The sequence below is a fragment of the Natrix helvetica genome (assembly GCF_964273705.1).
Source record: "Natrix helvetica genome assembly, chromosome: Z".
NCBI lineage: Eukaryota > Metazoa > Chordata > Lepidosauria > Squamata > Natricidae > Natrix > Natrix helvetica.
Genome location: NC_138554.1, coordinates 32,259,847 through 32,283,183, shown reverse-complemented (window position 1 = coordinate 32,283,183; position 23,337 = coordinate 32,259,847). Strand labels below are relative to the sequence as shown.

General features: G+C 37.8%; 1 protein-coding gene and 1 pseudogene across 2 annotated transcripts; one reads left to right on the top strand and one right to left on the bottom strand.

The window, feature by feature from the left end:
• Positions 1 to 11,361: 11,361 nt before the first annotated feature.
• Positions 11,362 to 12,286, top strand: LOC309401420 (olfactory receptor 14C36-like; annotated as a pseudogene). Its single transcript has one exon. The product of its transcript is annotated as an olfactory receptor 14C36-like (transcript).
• Positions 12,287 to 20,333: 8,047 nt separating this feature from the next.
• Positions 20,334 to 21,287, bottom strand: LOC309401418 (olfactory receptor 14A16-like; the record flags this gene model as incomplete). Its single annotated transcript, XM_081970485.1, has 1 exon — positions 20,334 to 21,287. The coding sequence occupies one exon, from the start codon at positions 21,285 to 21,287 to the stop codon at positions 20,334 to 20,336; it is 954 nt and encodes a 317-aa protein (XP_081826611.1).
• Between the last annotated feature and the right edge of the window lie 2,050 nt (positions 21,288 to 23,337).

Sequence of the window (23,337 nt, the reverse complement as noted above, 5' to 3'; positions counted from 1 at the left end):
GATTGTGGCTTAGTGGCTAATACAACTGTGTAACATGTTAAAACAGCCCAGGTTCAAATCCATACCTTATACCAGTAAGGGTATGACTAGCTGATGAGCGCTAAATAGTTTGAAATAGCTTGAAATAAGAGCTAAATAGCTTGAATGCACAATCCCATCACCACCCTGCACAGATCAACTCTGTAGCCAAGACCCTCATCTCTAGAACCAAACGCCTAGCCAACAAAGACCACCTGAAAACTGAATTACACAAACTCACAAATGTATTAATCTCCAACGGATTCCAAAGAAAAACAATCACCAACCTAATCCAAAAGGAGATTCTCCCAAAAAACCAAGACACAGAACAGGACAATGGCATCGCCCTCCTCTCTTACATCAAAAGCACAACAGATAAAATCAGCAAAATTCTCCACAAGCACAATTTCAGGACAGCCTTCACCACTGACCAAAAAATAGCCAACATCTTAAGAAACCCCAAAGACAAAATCCAGCTAGAAAACCAAGGAGTCTACGAAATAACATGCAAAATCTTCCCGGAAACATATATAGGACAAACAAACAGGAGGATAAATGCACGCATCACAGAACACAAGAACGCAGTAAGAAAAAAAGAAAAAACATCCTCCCTTTTCCAGCAATTTAAAGCTACAGGACATGAAATCAAGTTTGAAGGAGCCAGGTTAATCTCCAAAACAGAACACCTCAACAAGAGAATAATTATGGAAGCCATCGAAATAGAGAAACACCCCCACAACACAAATAAAAGTGATGATACCTCCTGCCTACCAAACATCTGGAAACCAGCCCTAGTCAACAAACGAACACCACCCAACACCCAGGCTGTTACAATACAAAACAACATACTATCTTGAATGCATTTGGGTCAACATTAAAGGTTGTGGAGAAAATGACATTGCCATAGGTCTATACTACAGGCCACCAAACCAAGCAGAGGACGTAGATGAACTTTTTGCTAGTCAGCTAACTAAGGTATGTAGGAAGCACACCACAATAGTAATGGGAGATTTTAACTACCCTGACATCAACTGGGAAACAAACTCTGCACCAAGTGGAAGATCCAACAGGTTCCTAACAAACCTAGCAGACAACTTTGTTTTCCAAAAAGTAGAGAAGGGAACAAGGGGATCAGCCATATTGGACTTAATTCTCACTAACAGAGAGGAAATGATAGAAGGTGTTGAAGCCATAGGAACCCTGGGGGCAAGTGACCATGCAATATTGGAATTCAACATTATGCAAACACAAGTAGTAGAACAAAGTCAAACTAGAGTCTTGGACTTTAAGAAAGCTAATTTCAATAAAATTAGAGAGAGCTTGGGAAAAATTCTATGGATGAGAATCCTCAAGGGGAAAACAACTCAAGAAGCTTGGGAAATTTTGAAAAATGAGATTACAAAAGCCCAGTCTAGCACAATACCAATGAAGAAGAAAAATAACAGCTCCCAAAAGAAACCAGCATAGCTGCATAAAGAACTATTTGACAAACTGAAAGACAAAAAAGATAAGTATAAAAAGTGGAAGGAGGGGGACATAACTAAGGCAGAATATCAGCAAATAGCCCAAGCCTGTAAAGATGAAGTGAGGAAAGCTAAGGCTCACAATGAAGAAAGGCTTGGCACCTAAGTAAAAATTAACAAAAAAAGCTTCTTCCAACATGTTAAAAACAAGAAAAAAGTTAAGGAAACAATTGGTCCATTGCTGGGAGAAAGTGGCAAGAAGGTGACAAGCAACAGGGAGAAAGCAGAACTATTTAACTCATGTTTTGCATCTGTCTTTACACAAAGGGATAAAACAGTCCAACCCATCAAAAGCAGCACCACAAAAATCAGATTAGCAACACACATTGAAATAGGGAAGAAAATGGTAAGTGAGCACCTGTCTACCCTAGATGAGTTCAAATCACCAGGACCGGATGGATTACACCCCAGGGTTCTGAAGGAACTAGGAGACGATATCTCAGAACCACTGAATTATATCTTTCAGAGATCCTGGAACACCGGGGAACTACCAGAGGACTGGAAAAGAGCTGATGTGGTTCCCATCTTCAAAAAAGGGAAAAAAATTAGATCCAGGAAACTACAGACCTATCAGCCTGACCTCAATAACAGGAAAGATTCTGGAAAAAATAATCAAGCAACGAATTTGCAAACACCTACAAGCAAACAAAGTAATAGCCAAAAGCCAACATGGATTTGTCAAAAACAGATCATGCCAGACTAATATTATTGCATTCTTTGATAATGTGACAAAATTAGTGGACCAGAGGAATGCCGTCGATATAGTTTACTTGGAGTTCAGTAAGGCTTTTGATAAGGTAGACCATAACCTACTACTAGATAAAGTAGAAGAATGTGGGTTAGACAGCATCACCACCAGATGGATACGTAACTGGCTGACCAACTACACTCAACGTGTAGTTCTTAATGGAACTGCATCTACATGGAGGGAAGTATGCAATGGAGTACCCCAAGGCTCTGCTTTAGGCCCAGTACTCTTCAACATCCTCATCAATGATTTGGATGAGGGAATAAATTGGGAACTCTTCAAATTTGCAGATGACACCAAGCTGGCAGGAATAGCCAACACTCCAGAAGATAGGGTAAAGATACAGAAGGATCTTGACAAACTTGAACATTGGGCACTATCTAATAAAATGAAATTCAATGGTGAAAAGAGTAAGGTTCTACATTTAGGCAATAAAAATGGAATGCATAGGTACAATATAGGTGATACCTTGCTCAGCAGTAGTAACTGTGAAAGGGATCTTGGAGTCCTAGTGGACAACCATCTAAATATGAGCCAGCAGTGTGCAGTAGCTGCCAAAAAAGCCATCACAGTCCTAGGCTGCATCAACAGGGGGATAGAATCAAGATCACGTGAAGTGTTAATACCACTTTACAATGCTTTGGTAAGGCCACACTTTGAATACTGCATTCAGTTCTGGTCGCCACGATGTAAAAAAGATGTGGAGACTCTAGAAAGAGTGCAGAGAAGAGCAACAAATATGATTAGGGGACTGGAGACTAAACATATGAAGAACGGTTGCAGGAACTGGGTATGTTCAGCTTAAGAGAAAGAAGGACTAGGGGAGACATGATAGTATTGTTCCAATATCTCAGGGGTTGCCACAAAGAAGAGGGAGTCAAACTATTCTCCAAGGCACCTGAGGGTAGAACAAGAAGCAATGGGTGGAAACTAATCAAGGAGAGAAGCAACTTAGAACTGAGGAGAAATTTCCTGACAGTGAGAACAATTAATCAGTGGAACAGCTTGCCTCCAGAAGTTGTGAATGCCCCAACACTGGAAGTCTTTAAGAAGATGTTGGATAGCTATTTGTCTGAAATGGTATAGGGTTTCCTGCCTAGGCAGGGGGTTGGACTAGAAGACCTCCAAGGTACCTTCCAACTCTACTATTGTATTGTATTGTATAAAATGTGACTCAGAAATATAAACCACCGATTCATTATCTTCCATCACTGTGATTGGTCGAATCGGAAGTGTCCAGATATCTGTGATCAAAGCATCAAACCACGTTACAGAATTACATGCATCTGAAACACAAGCATATTCCGCTTCAGTAGATGAACATAAAACAAAACTCTGTTTTCTCACTTGCCAGTAAACAGGCCATCCATTCAGGAACATAATGTAACCAGAAGTGCTTTTGTGTGATTTCTTATCACTTGCCCAATCAGAATCGGCATTACAACATAATTCTGGATAATCAGTGTGTGTTGGTTCTAGCAATAACTTCATGTGTTTAGTGTGTTTCAGGTATTTCAATAAGTTCTTAATGTATGTCCAATGAAATTGTGTTGCCTTACCTACGTGTCGTGAGAAAAGATTAACACTAAGTGCAATGTCGGGTCTGGTCCAACTACTAATGTATAACAGTGAACCAATGACTGAACGATAAAGTGTTTGGTCCTCGAACTCAGGACTTGGTTCATGTGTTAAGTTGTGAAAATCTGTTTGAATGGGTGTCTTTGTTGTGTTACCATCTTTCATGTTGCAATGATGCAAAATGTGATCACGTTTCTCCTCTTGTGAAAGACTAAACCCCTTCTGTGTCTTTTCAATCTGAACACCTAAATAGGTTCTAATGTGACCTAAATATTTCAGTGTGAAGTATCTCTGCAAACTTTTAGCAAAAATCTCACTCATTTTCTTATTTGGACCAATGTAAAAAATGTCATCAACATAAACAAGAATTATCTCATATGCATTGTTAGATCTTTTTGTGAACACGCATTCATCAGTTTCGGACTTAATAAAGCACATTGAATTTAGTTTGTCAGTAAGACATAAGTACCACATTAAACCTGACTGTTTCAGACCATATAGACTTTTGTTCAGGAACCAGGTATCCCCTTCTTGCTTTTGGAATCCTGGAGGGTTTCTCACGTAGATCTCTTCATATAGATCTGCATGTAGATAAGCTGTGTCCACATCAAATTGGAAAACTTCTAAACCAAGAATAGTTCCAGTAGTTAAAGCAATTTTTACACTTTCAGTTTTGACTGTTGGTGTGTAAGAGTTTGTGTAGTCCTCAGGATAACGTTGAGCGAAACCCTGAGCTACAAGTCTGGCTTTGTATAAAGACTCACCATTCGGTTTCTTCTTGATTCTGTAGACCCATCGAGTGCCAATGACTTTCTTGTTTGCTGGAGGTTTTGCAGGTGTGAATACATGAAGTTTCTTTAAACTGTCCATTTCATCCTGCATTGCATCATACCATTTGTCTTGTTCGGAATCAGAAAGCTGTTTGATTTGTGTGAATGTCTCAGGAGGAAGAGTAATGTTGCAAATCAAAGGTAATGGCGTTTTTGTCAGTTGCCACGAATATCGTTGTGGAAGGATTACTTTTGTGACCCTTTGGAACATCTCGGAACAACAGTCCATTCTTCTTCTTCTTCGTCCTCATCCTCATGTTCGTCGCTAGCATCAGCATCCGTGGCTTGCGAAGAGGGAACATCAGTTTGTGAAGAACTGGTAGAAGGAATATCTGCCTGTAAATTGTCATCAGGCAGCGTGGCATCTGCAACACCATCTCTAGGAAAATAAACTCCAGGATCATTAGAATGAATACTGGACCAGCCAAAATCTTCCTCAAAATTTGCAGATTGTGAAATGACAATCACATGTTTAGGATCAATGAATTTGCACCATTTTGAGTTATCATTAATACCCATAAATCTCAGTCTCTTTGCTACTGGACCTCCCTTTCTCCTTTGAGTTAAGGGAGTGTTCACCATACCGTATAAACCAAAAATGTGGAGGTTCTTGAGATCAGGCTTGTGGCCATACATCATGTAGAAAGGAGTTTGATTGATTACACTGCTCCAAGTAAGGTTGACAATGTAATTTGCATATTTGATTGCTTCACCCCAGTATATGCTACTGAGATTGGCATCTTCTAGGAGACAATGCATCATGGTTTCTAGAACTCCTTGTCTTCTTTGTACGACTCCATTATGAGCCGGTGTATATGGAGCGGATGTCTGATGAAGAATTCCATTCTTACATATCCAGTCCTGGAAACGCTGAGACATGAATTCTGCACCACGGTCACTCTGGATTCTGGCGATGCGAACTTGGTATTGTGTAGAAACAAAAGCTGCAAAGTCTTTAAAGATCTGAAAGGTCTCAGATTTCTCTCTCATAGGATATACAAATCCATATCTAGAATGATTATCTACAATTGTTAGAAAGTGCTTTCTACCACCAAATGATGGTGGGAAAGGATTCACTATGTCAGTGTGTACCAAATCAAAAATGCGTGTTGACAGGCGTGTAACATTTTTGGGAATTGCAGCTGCCTTGGATTTAGCTTTCCTGCAAACTGCATAATCCAAAAACACTTTACACCCCTTTAGATCCAAACCTTTGCGAACTCCGGCATCTTTCTAAGAACACGGAAACTGGCGTGCCAGAATCTTCTGTTCCTTTTTGGAGTTTGCCTACTTGCCTGTGCTTTTGGCTTTAAGTAATAAACACCAACAATCGGCATGGTTTCAGCAACAATATCTCCATCTTTAACTATGTAACTTGCTTTATCGAGGTGGTGAACCTGGAACTTTAAATCTCTAGACAAATGACTTTGACTAAGCAAATTACTGGTTGCTGAAGGTATGTAATAAACATCAGGGATGAATGTATTGAGCTCTTCAATGTAAACAGTTCCTTTTCCCATGACCTTGCAAGTGTGATTGGAGAAGGAGTACAGTTCTCGATATTCGGGCTCTGGCTTGCCCATCTCTGTGAAAAGTTCCTTTCTGTGGGTAACATGTACAGCTGCTCCACTATCTAAAGTCCACAAAGACCTCTGTCCTACTTTGAATCAGGTTGTGGAACGTTGGTTATGGCCAATGTTGCGAGTGGAGCTTGTGGATCACACCTTGGACCACGATGACCTTGTCTTCCGCCTCTACCTCTGCCTCTGGAGTCTGTTCCTCTGGGCTGGTATGTGATGGAAGCTAGAACTCATTGGGGACAATCCCAGGTGTCATGTCCCATTCGGTTGCAGATGTAGCATTTTGGCATCCTTGGAGCGTATCCTCTTCCTCGGAAGGGATGTCTAGCTGGAGCTTTTGATGCTGTGGGTCATTGCAGATGTGGCGTAGCTAATTTGATAGCTTCCTCCTCAACTAAAAGTCTGCAGACATGATTAACTATGCGTTGGGCAATAGGCACGTAGTTAATCTTTGCAATGGCATCTTTCCATTCATAATTCAATGAGTTAATGATGATGCTAATCATTTGGATATCAATTACATGTCCACTTTCTCTCAATTCACTTCTCATTCTTTTCAGTTTGGTCAAATGTCCACCAATTTGTTCACCAGGTTTCAACTTCGAACCATGGAACTCAGACATGAGCAAACATGAAGATTCAATTGAAATGGGCCTGTAGCAATCTTCCAAAATAGCCAAAATTTGTTGGGCTGTTGCATCAGGTGGAAAGGTAACCTGCAGTTCAGTATCCATAGACATCAGCAAAATTGTACACTCCCTAGTCTCTAGGTCTCTAATTGCAGGGGTCCATGGTTGAGCTGGATTAAAAAACATACAATGTGTACCTTCTCTGCGAAGCAAGAGTGCAATCTCACTGACCCAGGCTTTATAATTCTCTCCTGACTCCTTTAATTTTGACTCACCAGTCAAAGGAGTGACAGAAAATGCCTCCTGAGGGATATGCATTTGAACATCTTGCTGTGCAGGTTGAAAAGCTGGTTGTTGAACCAGGGGGCACTGTAATTGCACCGTTGGTCTTTGTGTGGCAACATTAAATTGGTTTGCTTGAGAGGCTGGCATTTGCCTTTGCCACATTAAGTGTTGTCTTGTTCCATCTAGGGAAAATCCAACACCACCAGGGGGAGTTGAACATTTATCCTTTGGAGGCATTTGTTGTATTGCATCTTGATCATCTGGATGACTTATAGAGAGGTCTACAGGGAAATAGGTATGTATTTGTGTTACAACCCCTGGTATGCTCAAATATGGGAGGGAGCTCACTACTCCCTCTTTCTGTCATTCGGCTCATCACAGAAAACCATCCAGACAGAAACTCATATTTTTTATTTGGGAACGGAGCTGCCATCTTTCTGTAAATCTTGGTGGGAGGGGATGGGTGCTGGCTTTGTTTCAATAAGTGGAATGATTGGTTGTGTGGTTGCATCATGATTGGTAGATTGGTGCTGATTGGTGCTGGCTGTGTGTGCATTGTTATAATACAATACAATACAATGCAATGCAATGCAATGCAATACAATACAATACAATACAATACAATACAATACAATAGTAGAGTTGGAAGGGACCTTGGAGGTCTTTTAGTCCAACCCCCTGCCTAGGCAGGAAACCCTATACCATTTCAGATAAATAGCTATCCAACATCTTTTTTACATCGCCACGATGTAAAAAAGATGTGGAGACTGAATGCAGTATTCCAAGTGTGGCCTTACCAAGTCATTATAAAGTGGTATAGGTCCTAGGTCCAGACACATTGACATTCGTTATCAAACACAAAACAATTAGTTAAGCAAGGTTTTGTTAAATTGCAAAATGTTTCTACACATGATCAGATTGCTTACATGCTCAAAAAACCACTTTCAGCAGCACAACATGAATATCTGCAAAATAAGATGTGCCTTATATGATGATTTGATGACCTCAGCCCAACTAGCAAAAGAACGGGTGTCACTGCATTAATTGTTTGCTAGCCGAACTGAATAATTACTGTGCAGTCCTTATCAGCAATGATTTACTGTGCATGCTTAACACGTTTATAATACATCACACATTCCAGAGACTTCTTCCCTTTTGATCTTCTGCTTGTCTTCCAAGAAGGTGGACAACATTTGTTCTTGCCAAAATGTAACAATTAGATAGATTTGTTTTATTTCTATTTTCTTATTTTCATATTAAAAGTTTGTTTTCATTGGAACATGTTCTTGGTTTTTTTATTTTTGTTTTTCTTGAAGATATGCTGTTTGGAAAAGTCGTCGGTCTAAGACCTCATTAGCTCAGGGTGAAATTTTTCCCCTGACAGCTAGTAATTTATAAAATATTTTTTTTTTAAAATGGGTCTGCTTTAATTAATACATTATTTTCATCAACACCATATAAAATATAATTAAGCAACATATTTCTGTATGCGTGTGTGTGAAACATAATGCATTTCTTTCTACATTTTAAATTTTAAGTACAAACCTGATGGTTGAGGAGAACTTAGAGTTTTGTTTTACTACTTTAATATCCTTTCAACTTATGCAGATCCAATTGTTTGGCAATTGTAATTAACAGGTGCATCACCCACAAAGTAAACTTTTCTCTCTGTGCTCTCATCACTGGTTTGCATTAACTTTCAGAATGAATCCCAAAGGAATATAGTTTTTAGTCTCTACTGGGAACAAATTCTGACAAACATTACACTTTTATTCATAATAGTATGTGCCCATAGTTGTCACTTGATATACAAGTGTAGGGAAATCTTTTGATTGTCTGAAGGAGAAAAAGAGAGGAAAAGATGATATGTAGCAAACATGACTGCATGAATGAGCAGAACACATTGATTTGAAGGGACTGAAAGCTAGAGAAGAAATTCCATCTGGAAATAAAATGTAAGCAAAGAAAAAGTAAGATTTATTTTTTTCATAATTTCACTGATATACTGGATATTGTTCTTAAAACAGAATGCAAGTTTCTATGTACTCAGTTGTTTATAAATCATTTAAATAATATATTTATATACCATCAACACCTAATATATGTATTTCTGTAGAGTATTTCTGTAAAGTATTTCATTATCTTCTGTTGAGCCCTTGTAGAATACCTAATCTACACAGATATATCATGCCAAATAAATGCCACCAAGCAAATAACATCTCCAGATCAATGCCTATAAAATAAAGATGTATCTATGCTGGACACTGAATAATTTTGGATAGAGAAGAATATTGCGGAATGTCATGATATATTATAGTAGAATACAATTAGTAACAAGATTTTTATCCTCAATGAATCTCAGTGTTATCTCCTTCCCTTTCCACAAATTAATCAAGAGTACAAATCAAATAACAGATAAAAACAAATGAACAAACACAAGGCCTGACGTACATTCAAAACAGAAAAAACTATGATTATGTACAGATATACATTCTAGCATTTGCACCCCTATAGGCAAGTATCTAGCTACATATATAAACATATATAGAGCTTCAAAATGATAATTCTTGTTGCTTTATAGTTTTCTTTCATATTCCTTTATATTTTAATAGTTTATTTCGTTTTCTTATTATCTCCTTTCAGAATCAAAAATGACCCCATATACTGTACAATATTTAATTATTAAAGATTACTTCCCTACATATTGTGTTAGGCCAAGGAAATAACAGATTCAAGAATTTTCAGCAGTATCTCCTTAACAACATGCAATTTCTGATTTAAAAAATATTGTTAATGATTCTATTAATTATTTGCTGAGATATTCTTTAATAACATATTCATCTTATATGTTATGGCAACCGACTAAAACTCAACCCTTCCAAGACGGAGTGGCTGTGGCTTCCGGCCTCCCGGTTCAACCAGGTGCTTCCATCTCTGGCCATCGGGGGCGTCCAACTAGCCCCCATGGAACAGGTGCGCAATTTGGGCGTCCTCCTGGATGCCCGGCTGTCCATGGATAACCATGTAACAGCCGTGGCAAGGGGGGCGTTCCATCAGGTCCGCCTGATGCGCCAATTGCGCCCCTTATTGGACCGGGATGCCCTACGCACAGTCACCCATGCGCTAGTGACGTCTCGCCTGGATTACTGCAATGCTCTCTACATGGGGCTTCCCTTGAGATGCACTCGGAGACTACAGTTGGTCCAGAACGCGGCCGCGCGGGTGATTATGGGGAGGACTAGATTCTCCCCTGTAACACCTCTCCTGCGCGAGCTGCACTGGCTTCCTGTGGTCTACCGAGTGCGTTTCAAGGTTTTGATTATGATCTTTAAAGCGCTTCATGGCACAGGGCCTAGTTATATGCAGGATCGCATCCTGCCCCACACATCCCTACGACCAATTCGCTCACACAGAGAGGGACTTCTCCGGGTGCCGTCCGCCAAACAGTGCCGGGGGGCGACACCCAGGAGCAGAGCCTTCTCTGTGATGGGCCCAGCCCTGTGGAATGACCTCCCCCGTGACATCAGGATTACTTCCGATCTCCGCTCCTTCCGTGTACAGCTGAAGACCCACCTCTTTCAATTATCTGGCCTGGCTCAAGCGCAATCGTAATTTTCTCATTCCTCCTAACTGTTTTTTAAATTGTTCTTAAATATTAATTCTTAACTGCATATTGGGTTTTTACAATTGGGGTATTTTAAAGCTGATTTTTAACTGTCTAATGATGTAATTTGTTTCCTCCTCCGTGTATGTATGTATGTGTGTTGTGTATGTATGTACGTTTTTGTGCTGTTATATATCTTTTATGTTTTATGCTCCATTGTACGCCGCCCCGAGTCCTACTCGGAAAGGGAGCGGCTAATAAATCCAAATTTTATTATTATTATTATTATTATTATTATTATTATTATTATTATTATTATTATTATTATTATTATTATTATTATTATTATTATTATTATTATTATATGTGGATAAAAGCCCAGAAAATATTCTGTGATAATCCACCTCCCAATAAACATTTTATAAGTTTTCTCATGTCTCCCCCACATCACCAGAAGTGTTCATATTCAAATGCAAATGTTATTTTATAAGAGATTGTGGTTTTAATATTTATCTTTTTGTTTTCTTGCAGCAGACATATTCCCCCTTGATCATCAATTTTAAGAAATGGCAAATCAATCATTCATCTCTGAATTTCTGCTCCTTGAATTTTCAGCAATCAGAGAAATACGAATTGCACATTTCAGTTTATTTCTGACTTTATATTTAGGAACCCTAGCAGGGAATCTTCTTATCATCTCGGCTGTAGTTTTTGATTACCATCTCCACACACCCATGTACTTCTTTCTAAGGCCATCTTAGGCCTTTGGCCATCCAGGACATTGCTTCTGTCTCAGTTTTTTTCGCTAAAATCATGATCAATGTTGTGTTGAACAACAGATACATTTCTTATTCTGGATGTGTGACTCAAGTCCTTTTCTTTATCTCCTTTGTCGGTTGTGATGTTGCCCTTCTTACTGTCATGGCCTATGATCGCTATGTTGTCATTTGCAACCCTTTGCAATATGAACTGATAATGAATAGGAGAGCATGCATACAAATGATTGGAAGTGTGTGGATTGTTGGTTTCTTCTATGGTGGGTTACATACTGGGGGCACTTTTGCATCACCATTCTGTTCCAATGTTGTCAATCAGTTCTTCTGTGAAATCCCACAGTTACTGAAGCTTGCTTGCTCTGATTTATTCCTAGCTGAAATTGGAGCCCTAATTTTTAGTGCTCTAGGTGTGGTTGGCATCTTTATCTTCATTATTGCTACCTATGTGCAAATCTTCTTTGCTGTCCTGCAAATTCCTTCTGTTCAAGGGAGAAAAAAAGCATTGTCTACTTGTCTACCCCATGTCACTGTTTTCTCTGTATTTGTAACTTTTGGGAGTTTTGCTTATCTTAGATCCCCACCTCAGAAACCTTCTCAGCTGGATTTGGCAATTGCTATAATGTACTCCATTATTCCACCCATGCTAAATCCATTAATCTATAGCTTGAGAAATAAAGAAATTAAAAATGCTCTATCAAGGCTGTTACGTTTCTGAGATTCTTCTAAGAATATCTTGTTCATTTAGGTGCAGCTATGAATGTGTCATTATGTAGCCTTTATATTAGGAGACATGTCACATTTAATAAGTTGATCAATAACTGCCAATCATGTATACAACTGTCATAAAATCTTATTAATTTTCTGGAGTGGTGTGCAAGCTGAAATAAACATCTCTCTTTATCCATGTATGTATGTATGTATGTATGTGTTTGTGTGTGTGTGTGTATGTATGTGTGTGTGTATGTATGTATGTGTGTGTGTGTGTATGTATGTGTGTATGTCTCTGTGTGTGTATGTATGTATATGTATGTACGTATGTATGAATATATGTATATATATCTATATATCTATATGTGTGTGTGTGTGTGTGTATGTATATATATGTGTGTGTATATATATATATATATATATATATATATATATATATATATATATATATATATATATATATATATATATATATATATATATATATATATATATATATATATATATATATATATATATATATATATATATATATATGAATGTATTTGTGTTACAACCCGTGGTATACCCAAATATAACACAAATACATACCTATTTCCCTGGCCTAGCTGATAAGGAAGAGAGCCTGTGGCTTAGTGGCAATTACATTGGTCTAATATGTAATACAGCCCTGGTTCGATTCCCATTAAGGATATGGCTAGCTGATAAGACCTAAATAGGTTGAAATAGATCTATACTAGTCTCCCTTTATTTATTTATCAACACAAATACAACACACACACACACACACACGTGTGTGTGTGTATGTGTCTTATGTGTATATGTGTTTGTTTTTATGTATGTTTATATATGTATATAGGCAAGGGTGAGATTCAAGTTTTTTTAACCACCAGTTCCGTGGCATGGCTTGGTGGGCATGGCTTGGTGAGCATGGCTTGGTGGGCATGGCAGGTAGTCATTTGACTCAGTGGGCATGGCCAACTCAATATGAGTGATATCAAGATCCATTGATTGATTGATGTGACTGTTAGGAAATTTCTTCTTAGTTCTGGGTTGTTTCTCTTCTTGGTTAGTTTCCATCCATTGTTTCTTATTTTATCTTTTGATGCTTTGGAAAATAGTTTGACTCCCTCATCTCTGCATGAGTTTTTTAAAAATGAGACAATTATATCATGTCACCCCTAGTCCTTCTTTCCATTAGATTAAGCAGGATTGTGAATGCCCTTGTGGGGCAGGGTTTGGCATGGCTGGGGTTCATGTGCCCTGGTGACTGGTGGGGCTGGGGAAAAATGGCCATCAGTTGCATTGACGGCCATGGTGGGTGCTGGGACCTGACCACTGGAGGATTCTTACTGACCCCCTCAGGCTGTGTGATGGCCTGTGAGGTCTGTGAGGGATCCTGGGTGGCAGGGGCTCAGCCCTTGAGCTCCTGAAGGATGGGGATGCCATTGCCTAGCCCTGCTTCTCTGAAGGGACACCCAGCTGTGCTTGCCTCCTCTTTGAGGCTGCTGCCACTGTGCTTACTCTTCTTGCGCAGGCTGGGCTTTCCAGGCTTGGGGGGGGGGGGAATGAAGGATGATGATGCTTCTGTTGGAGAGGGCTGCTGCTGGCATTGTTGTTGCCATGAGGTGAGGCAAGGTGAAGCAGAGGGTGAAGTATTGGCCTGGCTGCAGGGCCCAGAGGTGCACAGGTAGAGGGCACATGGATCAATTCTGGGGCTGGGCTGGAGGTCAGAGTGGGGAGGGGAGTCCTGACTGCCCCTCAGTGACAGGTGCTCCCCACCTTCCCATCATGAGTGGGACAGTGGGCGGGAGGCTCATCCCAGGCGGAAGTGAGCCCTGTGATCGAGACCAAGGCATTGGCACAGGGGGAGGCACATGATTCAGTTCACAGACTCATGTCAACTACCCTGTCCCAGCTGCAGTGGCTGTGGATAAATAAAAAAACCAAATGGTGGGGGAAAGGCAGTTTCCAGTTGTGAGAACAGAGGTTTAATCTCATTGGTCGAATGGTCTGACAGCTCCCTATAAAAGGACTGCTGTCAGATTCAACCTTCACTGGATTGTTCTTACTTGTTGTGTTATAATGAAGACCTATTGTTATTGTTAGCCTGTGTATGCCTATCCGTTACCCAATCTAACAGCAGAGTTGTGGGGAAGGAGGCGATTAGGGCCATCCAGTTTGCCATCCAGAACATAAACATTATACATTTCCTCTACTTCTGCAATAAAATATAACTAATAATAGATAAAGTTCTCCTTTAAAGGAACAGGTTTACTACACAATTAGTATTCAGCAGCTAAATGCTGATTTGAAACAATAATAATCTATACCTAAATTTATTGTAAGCTTTCCAATATTTTATTCAAATATTAATTTAAAGCATTTATTAAATATGCCAATGATAAAATTTGGTCAGGTATTGGAAGAAATCTTGAAGATCAGCTTCCAGAATGTTCCTTATTCTGTGGATCAGTAAATTCAACATTGGTGACACAACACAGTAAAACACAGAAATCATGATATCTTTTTTTACTTTTTTATTTTTATTAAACAAACAACACACACAAAAAATCATCATCCTACATTACATCTTGTATAAAGTGTGTCAGTTGGTTACAATTAGCTTTCGTGCAGCTCTTCCACAGTCATTATTTACATTCATATCAAATGTCAAAGTTCTTAATGAGTCTTACTTTCAACATATCATAGTTCTCATTTGACTGAAATTGTTTTAGTGTCCTTTTGCCTAGAATAATCCATAGTTAAAAACACAACCACCTAATGGCATTTCATTAATTACTACAAAGTCATACAAAAGCCTTAAACCTTTATAACATATTCTAAACAAAAATTAGTTGACAAGATTTCTAAACCCTTCCCCCCCCACCAAATCACTGTTTACAATTTGTGTCCAGGTTCCTTTTGTTATGGTAGTATACACACACACACACACACACACACGACACACACACACACGTGTGTGTGTCGTGTGTGTGTGTTGAATTTGTGCTGATAAATAAATAAAGGGAGACTAGTATAGATCTATTTCAAGCTATTTAGCTCTCATCAGCTAGCCATACCATTACTGGGAATCGAACCAGGGCTGTATTGCATATTAGGCTGATGTAATTGCCATTAAGCCACAGGCTCTCTTCCTTATCAGCTAGGCCAGGGAAATAGGTATGTATTTGTGTTACAACCCCTGGTATGCCAAAATATGGGAGGGAGCTCACTACTCCCCCTTTCTGTCATTCGGCTCATCACAAAGGACCATCCAGGCAGAAAACCATATTTTTATTGTTAATGTTACCTTTTTATATTTGTGTTGTATTTGTGCTGATAAATAAATAAAGGGAGGCTAGTATAGATCTATTTCAAGCTATTTAGCTCTCATCAGCAAGCCATACCCTTACTGGGAATAGAACCAGGGCTGTATTGCATATTAGGCCGATATAATTGCCACTAAGCCACAGGCTCTCTTCCTTATCAGCTAGGTCAGGGAAATAGGTATGTATTTGTGTTACATCCCCTGGTATGCCCAAATATGGGAGGGAGCTCACTATTCCCCCTTTCTGTCATTTGGCTCATCACAAAGGACCATCCAGGCAGAAAACCATATTTTTATTTTTAATGTTACCTTTTTATATTTGTGTTGTATTTGTGCTGATAAATAAATAAAGGGAGGCTAGTATAGATCTATTTCAAGCTATTTAGCTCTCATCAGCAAGCCATACCCTTACTGGGAATAGAACCAGGGCTGTATTGCATATTAGGCCGATATAATTGCCACTAAGCCACAGGCTCTCTTCCTTATCAGCTAGGTCAGGGAAATAGGTATGTATTTGTGTTACATCCCCTGGTATGCCCAAATATGGGAGGGAGCTCACTATTCCCCCTTTCTGTCATCCAGCTCATCACAGAGGACCATCCAGGCAGAAAACCATATTTTTATTTTTAATCTTGCCTTTTTATATTTGTGTTGCATTTGTGCTGATAAATATATATAATTAACTCTATCCCTTATCCTTAGCATTCCATTGTTAATTGTTATAATTACTATTAGTTAACAAAAAATCCTTTACTGTTATATCTACTTTCTTCCCATCAAACCAACATATATGTATAACTTATTGCCCTTATCGGTTATTTATTTAACATAACAATCTGTAAGTTACTAAATTACTACTTACTAATTATAAAACTTAGTTAATTTTTTGTTATCTACTTTCATATATCCAATAGCATTACATCTTTATAAATATTCAAAGTAAGAATTAATTAATTAAATTTCTATGCCTTTTTCCCCCAAATCATTATTTGCAATTTATATCCAAATTCCTTATATTAAACCAGTACATATATATGTCATTAACTATATCTCTTATCATTTCATTGTTATTATCATTGATATTTGTTAACAAAATCATTTATTACTTATATCAAGTTTCCTTACCTCCAGCCAACATAGAAATATACCTTGTTACCATTATCAACTATTTATTTAAGCAAGCAATCTAAAAATTACTAAATTCCTACTTGCAAATCATCAAACCTAACTCTTATTATTTTTTATTATCGATTTTCATATATCAACCTATGTCCTTCCAGAAGGCATGTAGTCTTATTTCTTTTGCCATTTGTGGAAATAATTTTCTGTTTATTTCCTTGGTAAAGTTTTTATGGACATCTTTCCGCACCTTGTTGTCTGTTGGATCTCTCAGGTAATCTCGGCGCCCTTTCGCTGCTTTAATTGATTTATCTTTGATTGTCAATCCTGTTTCTGATAATTTTTTCTCTTTAAAACCATCATTTTTTTCTCTTTTTTCTTCTTTTGTGCCTTGAAATTTGGGGTAGAGCTCCGGACCATCAAATTCCCCCCTCCAAACTCCTGTTTTTTTGCTTTCAACTACTATCGTTTCAGAAATCAGTTCATTAGTTTTCTTATCTTTGTGTTTGTTTTTCTCCTCAGTTTTTGGAGCTTCATCTCCCTCTTTTTTCCTGATATAGACTCTGTCTTCTTATCAATTCTCAAGGTTACCTCCAATAACTTTTGAATTGCATCCCAATTTTTTTGCAAAATTAAAGTTTCCTGATCTGAAAATTGCTCCATGTTCCAAATTATAAATTATTGCCACTGTAGCTTTAATCTTCACAAGGGAGAGGTTCTGGTCCCCCCCTCCCAGTGCCGATAAGGCTCTCAAGAGACAGCTGTGGTAAACAGTTTGTTCCTTTAACTCTTATCACTTTTAGTTACCAAGCTTTGAAGCACGAAGACAGTGAGATCAAAGGAGAAACAGGAACAAATGCGTAGTTTCAAAAGAAAAAAAAATCTCTAGCCTGTAGCCTTCGAGCAACAGACTTCAAGTTTTTTTCCACTTTCTTGTGCTGTCTCAGATTTAGGAGGGGCAAAGTTCTTAAATTGAGTTTAATAGTAAATAATAGATGATTTTTGTTAGAGTAGTGAGGGAGGTTTTAGTCCTTGAGTTGAAAAATAAAGCAGAAAGGAGCCGAAGAAGAAAAACCGGTCCATTCACTTTAAGAAAAGGGGAGGGAAAGAGAAAAAAAAATTGTGAAGAGCATTTCAATACAAGAAGACTAACCAAAACAAATGAAAGAAGATCAGTTCCGCTGCTAACTTCTGCTTAAGGATTTAATTTAGCATGAAAAAAGAAGGTGTTTTTTTTTAGGGCAGTCTTTTTCAAAACACCAAATGTCCTCACCAGATGGACACACTTTCTCTTTCCATTTCTTCTGTTCCTTAACCTTAGCCTTCATCAGCCTAGGCTGCCTTTAGTCGCCAGCTTGAAGTCCTTCTCTTGTATCAACCAGAGACTTGGGTTGTCCCTGATATCAGCAAGACGTGGTCTTCCTGTTCACCATCTCTTCGTTTAGGTCCAATTGGACCCCCAATTGGACCCCCCAGTGACAAAAATATTAGCTGCAGTCTCAGAGCATCGAGACCGCACATCCATACCAGAGAAACATTGGCTCCTCCTCCAGAAATCATGATATCTTATGCTGTTGGAGAGCTGGATATGTTCCTCAGGCATGCAAAGTCACTATTGACCATAAATAGACAAAAGACTAGGAGATGAGGTAAACAGGTAATGGAGGACTTTTGCTTCCCTTGGGTAGATGATATTTGCAAAACTGTTCTAAAAATCTTCACACATGAAAACACAATTACAGAAAAAAATAATGAACTCTAAACAAAAAAACAAAGATTAGTGCCCATTGTTCTGCAGCATAAGAGACAGAAAAGGACACCTTGAGGAACTGGATGGCCCTAATCACCATCCAGAAGAGCTGTTTGATCCTAGAACAGGACTTCAGTATAAATAAATTTCCTGTGAAAAGTATTGCATAGAAAAGACTGTCCCCATCCATGTACTGGTCACCATTTGGATGCAGGCTTTTTTTGTTCAGTATAATCTCATAATGCAATGGATTGAAGATCCAAAGTCATGACACCCAGGAGAAAGAAATGAGACATGCTGAAAAAAACAAGGAAGAAAACTAACTGGCACCCTAATTTTTCAGGCTTTGAGTCCCTTTTGACTTGTAGAGTCATTTCACCTTCATGCTCTTACAAACCATTTGCGATTAATAAAAGATCTTATTGTGCTTCCCAGATTTTCCAGATTTGGATTCACTCTTAAACCTGTAATCTTTTGGCCATCTTCTCTGAAACTCAACCTGGATCATTCCAGGTGACTTCAAATTCCTCAAACTAAATCTACTTAGCAGCTTAAAACTACCTGTTTCTTTTTAGAATCACCAGCCAATGTGCTTCTTTCTTTTTCTCCCTAATTTTTGTAAAAACCAAAGCTGATACAATCATTTTAGCTTGCCGACTCCTAATATCTCCATTCCTCCTCTTCACATTGTTTACCAAAATGTCTTCATATTTTCAACTCTGTGTATCTCCTTTCTTTACAAGAAAAGGAAGGTGAGGGGAAAGATAATTATTCATTGGGGTCTCAGGCTTCAACTGGAAAACTAAAAAGAACAAGAGTAGCTGTTTGGGTGTAATGCGACAAATGTTACAAAGCAATGTGTAATGGTAGGTGGCCACACATTTTTTTCTGTTGATTCATAGCTATTCTATACCGTGTATCTCCATTGCATATTTTAAAAGTTTTTTTTTTAAAAAAAATCATTCTAAGTTGTTCCCATAATTTACAGCATATTTTACACAGCTGGTCCTTACTGGAAAATAACTCCAATTAAACAACAACGTCATACATATTTCTGTAAAGTTTATTATCTCAGCTGATCCTTTAAATAAATTTTTAAGTGAAATTTTGTTGTCTATATGTCTGACTACCTACCTATAGACATGCATAGCATCAGACTGATAATTCTCATCTTTTCCTAAAAGATTCATTAGATACAAATGAACTGAAATTAAAAAGATTATCAAAGAAAGATAAAAATGATCATATGTCAATTGGTAGGAACATATATGAAAAGTAATAAAAATGAGCAAATTAAAATATTGTCGGGATCTGAATACAAACTGATGGTCTAGGCTTATAACATTCTGATTTTAATTGCTATTGAAAACCAGAAAGTGCATAATTTTTGTATCAATATCAAGAAATTAAGAAATCCAGCATTAAATTTATATGAAAGAAGTGCATCTACCTACAGCAATATAATCTTATATCTTTTCCATACATGTCTACTATGTAATATAAATAATAAGATATGGATTTATTTGGAGAAAAAGTATATGAAAATTAACAGCACAGTTAGTATTCAGCCTTATTACTTTATGTAGTATCACAACGATTTAATCCTAAATGCTGATCTGAGACAATATTTTAAATAGATTAATGCTTATAGAGTGTAAGCTGCCTAGAGTTGTAAACAAATGTTTTTAAAGCAACCAAAAACAAGACTTCATAACAACATTGTAGTTTTCTCAATTTCAAAGCCTGACATGCTAATTCAATTCCATTTAATTTAACAACTGGTAACCATAGCAAAAAGTGGATCACTTTACTTTTTGTATCTAAATGGTCAAATAATTTAAAGTATTTATTAAACTACACAAACTGAGGAATTTGTGGCAGGTTCTTCAAAGAAATATTGATGATCAACTTCCTGAATGCCATTTTGAGTTCTTTGTTCCTCATACTGTAGATCAGTGGATTCATGACTGGTGGCACTACACAGTAAAACATAGAAATCAGGATATCTGATGTCGATGGTGAGCTAGATAGGGGTCTCAGGTATGCAAAATTACCACTTATCAGAAACAGACAAATGACTATGAGGTGGGGTAAGCAAGTAGAGAAGGCCTTATTTTTTCCATGGGTAGATCGGATCCTCAACACTGCTCTGAAGATCTGAACATAAGAAAAAGTAATTACAGCAAAATAGAAAAAAGCTAAACTAGAACCAAATGTTAGAGCCCATACTACTGCAACATATGAGTCAGAGCAAGAGATCTTGAGCAGCTGAGGGATTTCACAAAAGAATTGATTAAGGATTCTGGAACAGAAGTTCACTGTAAATAAGTTTCCTGTATAAAGTATTGCATAGAAAAGGCCACCAATCCACGCACTGGTTGCCATTTGGATACAGACAGTTTTGCTCAGTACAGTCTCATAATGCAGTGGATTGCAGATGGCTACATAACGATCATAGGCCATGACACCCAGGAGAAAGAAATGAGACAGCATGAAGAAAACAAGGAAAAAAACTTGGCAGAGACATCCAGAGTAAGAAATGGCTTCCGTGTTTGTCAAGGAATTTATCATTGACTTGGGAACTGTGACAGAAATGGATCCAAGGTCTTGTAAGGATAGATTGACTAAAAAAAAATACATGGGTGAATGGAGCTGATGGCTATAAACAATGACAGTGATGATGATGAGGTTTTCAATGAAGGCTACCATATAAATTATTAAAAAGAGAACAATGTGGAATATTCGTAGCTCCTCAGTATCAGGGAATCCAAGCAGAAGGAATTCACTGATTCTTGATTTATTTTCCATTCTCCTTTTTAGACTTCAGAATTAGTAACAGGAGATCAAACATAAGAACTGTTTCTCATGTATCTATGCAGTAGTCAAGAAGGAATGAAATGCTATTCAAAGAAGTTCCTTTAATATGGGAGTGCTAATTTAAAAGCATAGGTTTATCTATAAGATATTTGTCATTATCCTCAGGAGACTGATTTCTCAAAAGCCTAGTTTATTTTAGAGCTGTAAGTCCATGTAGCTATGGGAAAATGAGTTTTACTCATGCTTCTTTTTCTTTATATATTTTATTTTCTTATTTGTATAAGGAGATTAATTACTAAGAAATGAACTGAAATAAAACAGAAAAGGTTATCAGAGAACACTGTAAAAAGATAAGAATTACTATTTTGAAGCTATATATGTATGTAGACAGGTAGATCTATGTATTTGTATAATCATAAATGTTCACTCTTTTTAAAATGTACTTAAAGACTCAGCAGAGATAGTGAAATAAATAAGTAAAATGATTTTAAAAAATTCTATTTCTCTCTTCATTCCAAATGGGATTTATTCTCAGTGTCTGGCCCTTTATTTAGACTATTTGTTAGGCTTATATGGCCTCATCTCTTTTTCTGCACGTGATGCTCAGGTCCTTTTTTTATCTTCTTTGTAGGATATGATATTCCCCTTCTTATAATCATGACTATGATTTGTTACGTCATTGTTTACAACCCTTTTTAAAATTATGAATGCATAATTAATAGAAGATCTTGCAGCCAGATGTTTGGAAGTGTTTAGATTTTTGGTTATCACTATGGAATATTATATACTAATGGCACTTTAGCAACTCCTTGCTGCCCCCAATATTGTTAATCAGTTCTTCTCCAAAATACCAGTTACTTACACTCACTTGCTCTAATTTATTCCTAGCTGAAATTGGAATGCTAATTTTTTAATGTTCCAATTCAAGTTGGCGTCCTTATCTTCATTATTGTTGCATAGAGATCTTCTCTCATTCCTAACAATCCCTTCTTTTCAAGAGACAAAAAAAATGCATAGTCCAATTGCCTATTTCATATTATGGTATTCTTTATATTTTTAATCATTAATCATTTTTATCATTGTGTAGTTTGCTTCCTCTAGGTCTCTTTCTCTGATGTGTGTGTGTGTGTGTGTGTGTGTGTGCGCGCACACACACACACACGAGTGCCTGTCTTCATATTTTTCCACAATAAGGTGGGTGTTTTCAGAGGAAACAATTGAGGGTCTCTATTTCCCTTCAGTAATCTGACCTGAAACCTGACCTAAAGGAGTCCAGATAATAATCCAAAACTCTTTGGAGCTGTATAAGAACCATTTTTCCACTGTCTTCCCTAGAAAGGAAAGGTGGAAAATTGAATAAAATTGGTCAGTCAGGTTGGTTCAAATGATGGTTTCTTGAGGAGTGGGTAGTGGACCAAGTCCTCCTTAAATGGTATCAGAAACAGCCTCTTTTGCAGCAAAATGTTAATCCCCACCTGGACCCACCTGTCTAGAAGGCTTTCATTAACCAGGAGGGAAAAATATCTAATAAGCCAGTAGTTGCCTTGACAGCCTAAGGACCCTGTCTACTTCCTCAGTTATAACAGGAATCAAACTGTTCCTAGATAATCAGGCAAGTCTACTCTCCAACCATCTCCAATGGAACTGTTCTATCCTTGGACTCAAACTGAAAACAGACCCGAGTAATTTTATCTATCACTTTTTATATCAATTTTATTCAACAGATTTATTTGCATGTCTCTGTAATCCATGGGAGTTTGAGGAGTGATGGTCCAGGAGACATTCATAGTTGCAATCCTATCCAGAGCCTCAGTTGCTTTATGATTCCAGGCTGTGACAACAAGGTTGCATAGTTGCTGAAAGCAGACCATTTACATAGGTCCTGCCTCTCTGCAGAGGGGCAGCCTTTTTTTAAATAAAGTTTTTATTTTATTTTAAAACAAGCAAAAACATACATATAACATTTAAAAAATCATCAATTACATATCTATTTAGCATGTCATTTGGTCACAAACATTTGTGCATCACTGCTTTCAGTTAT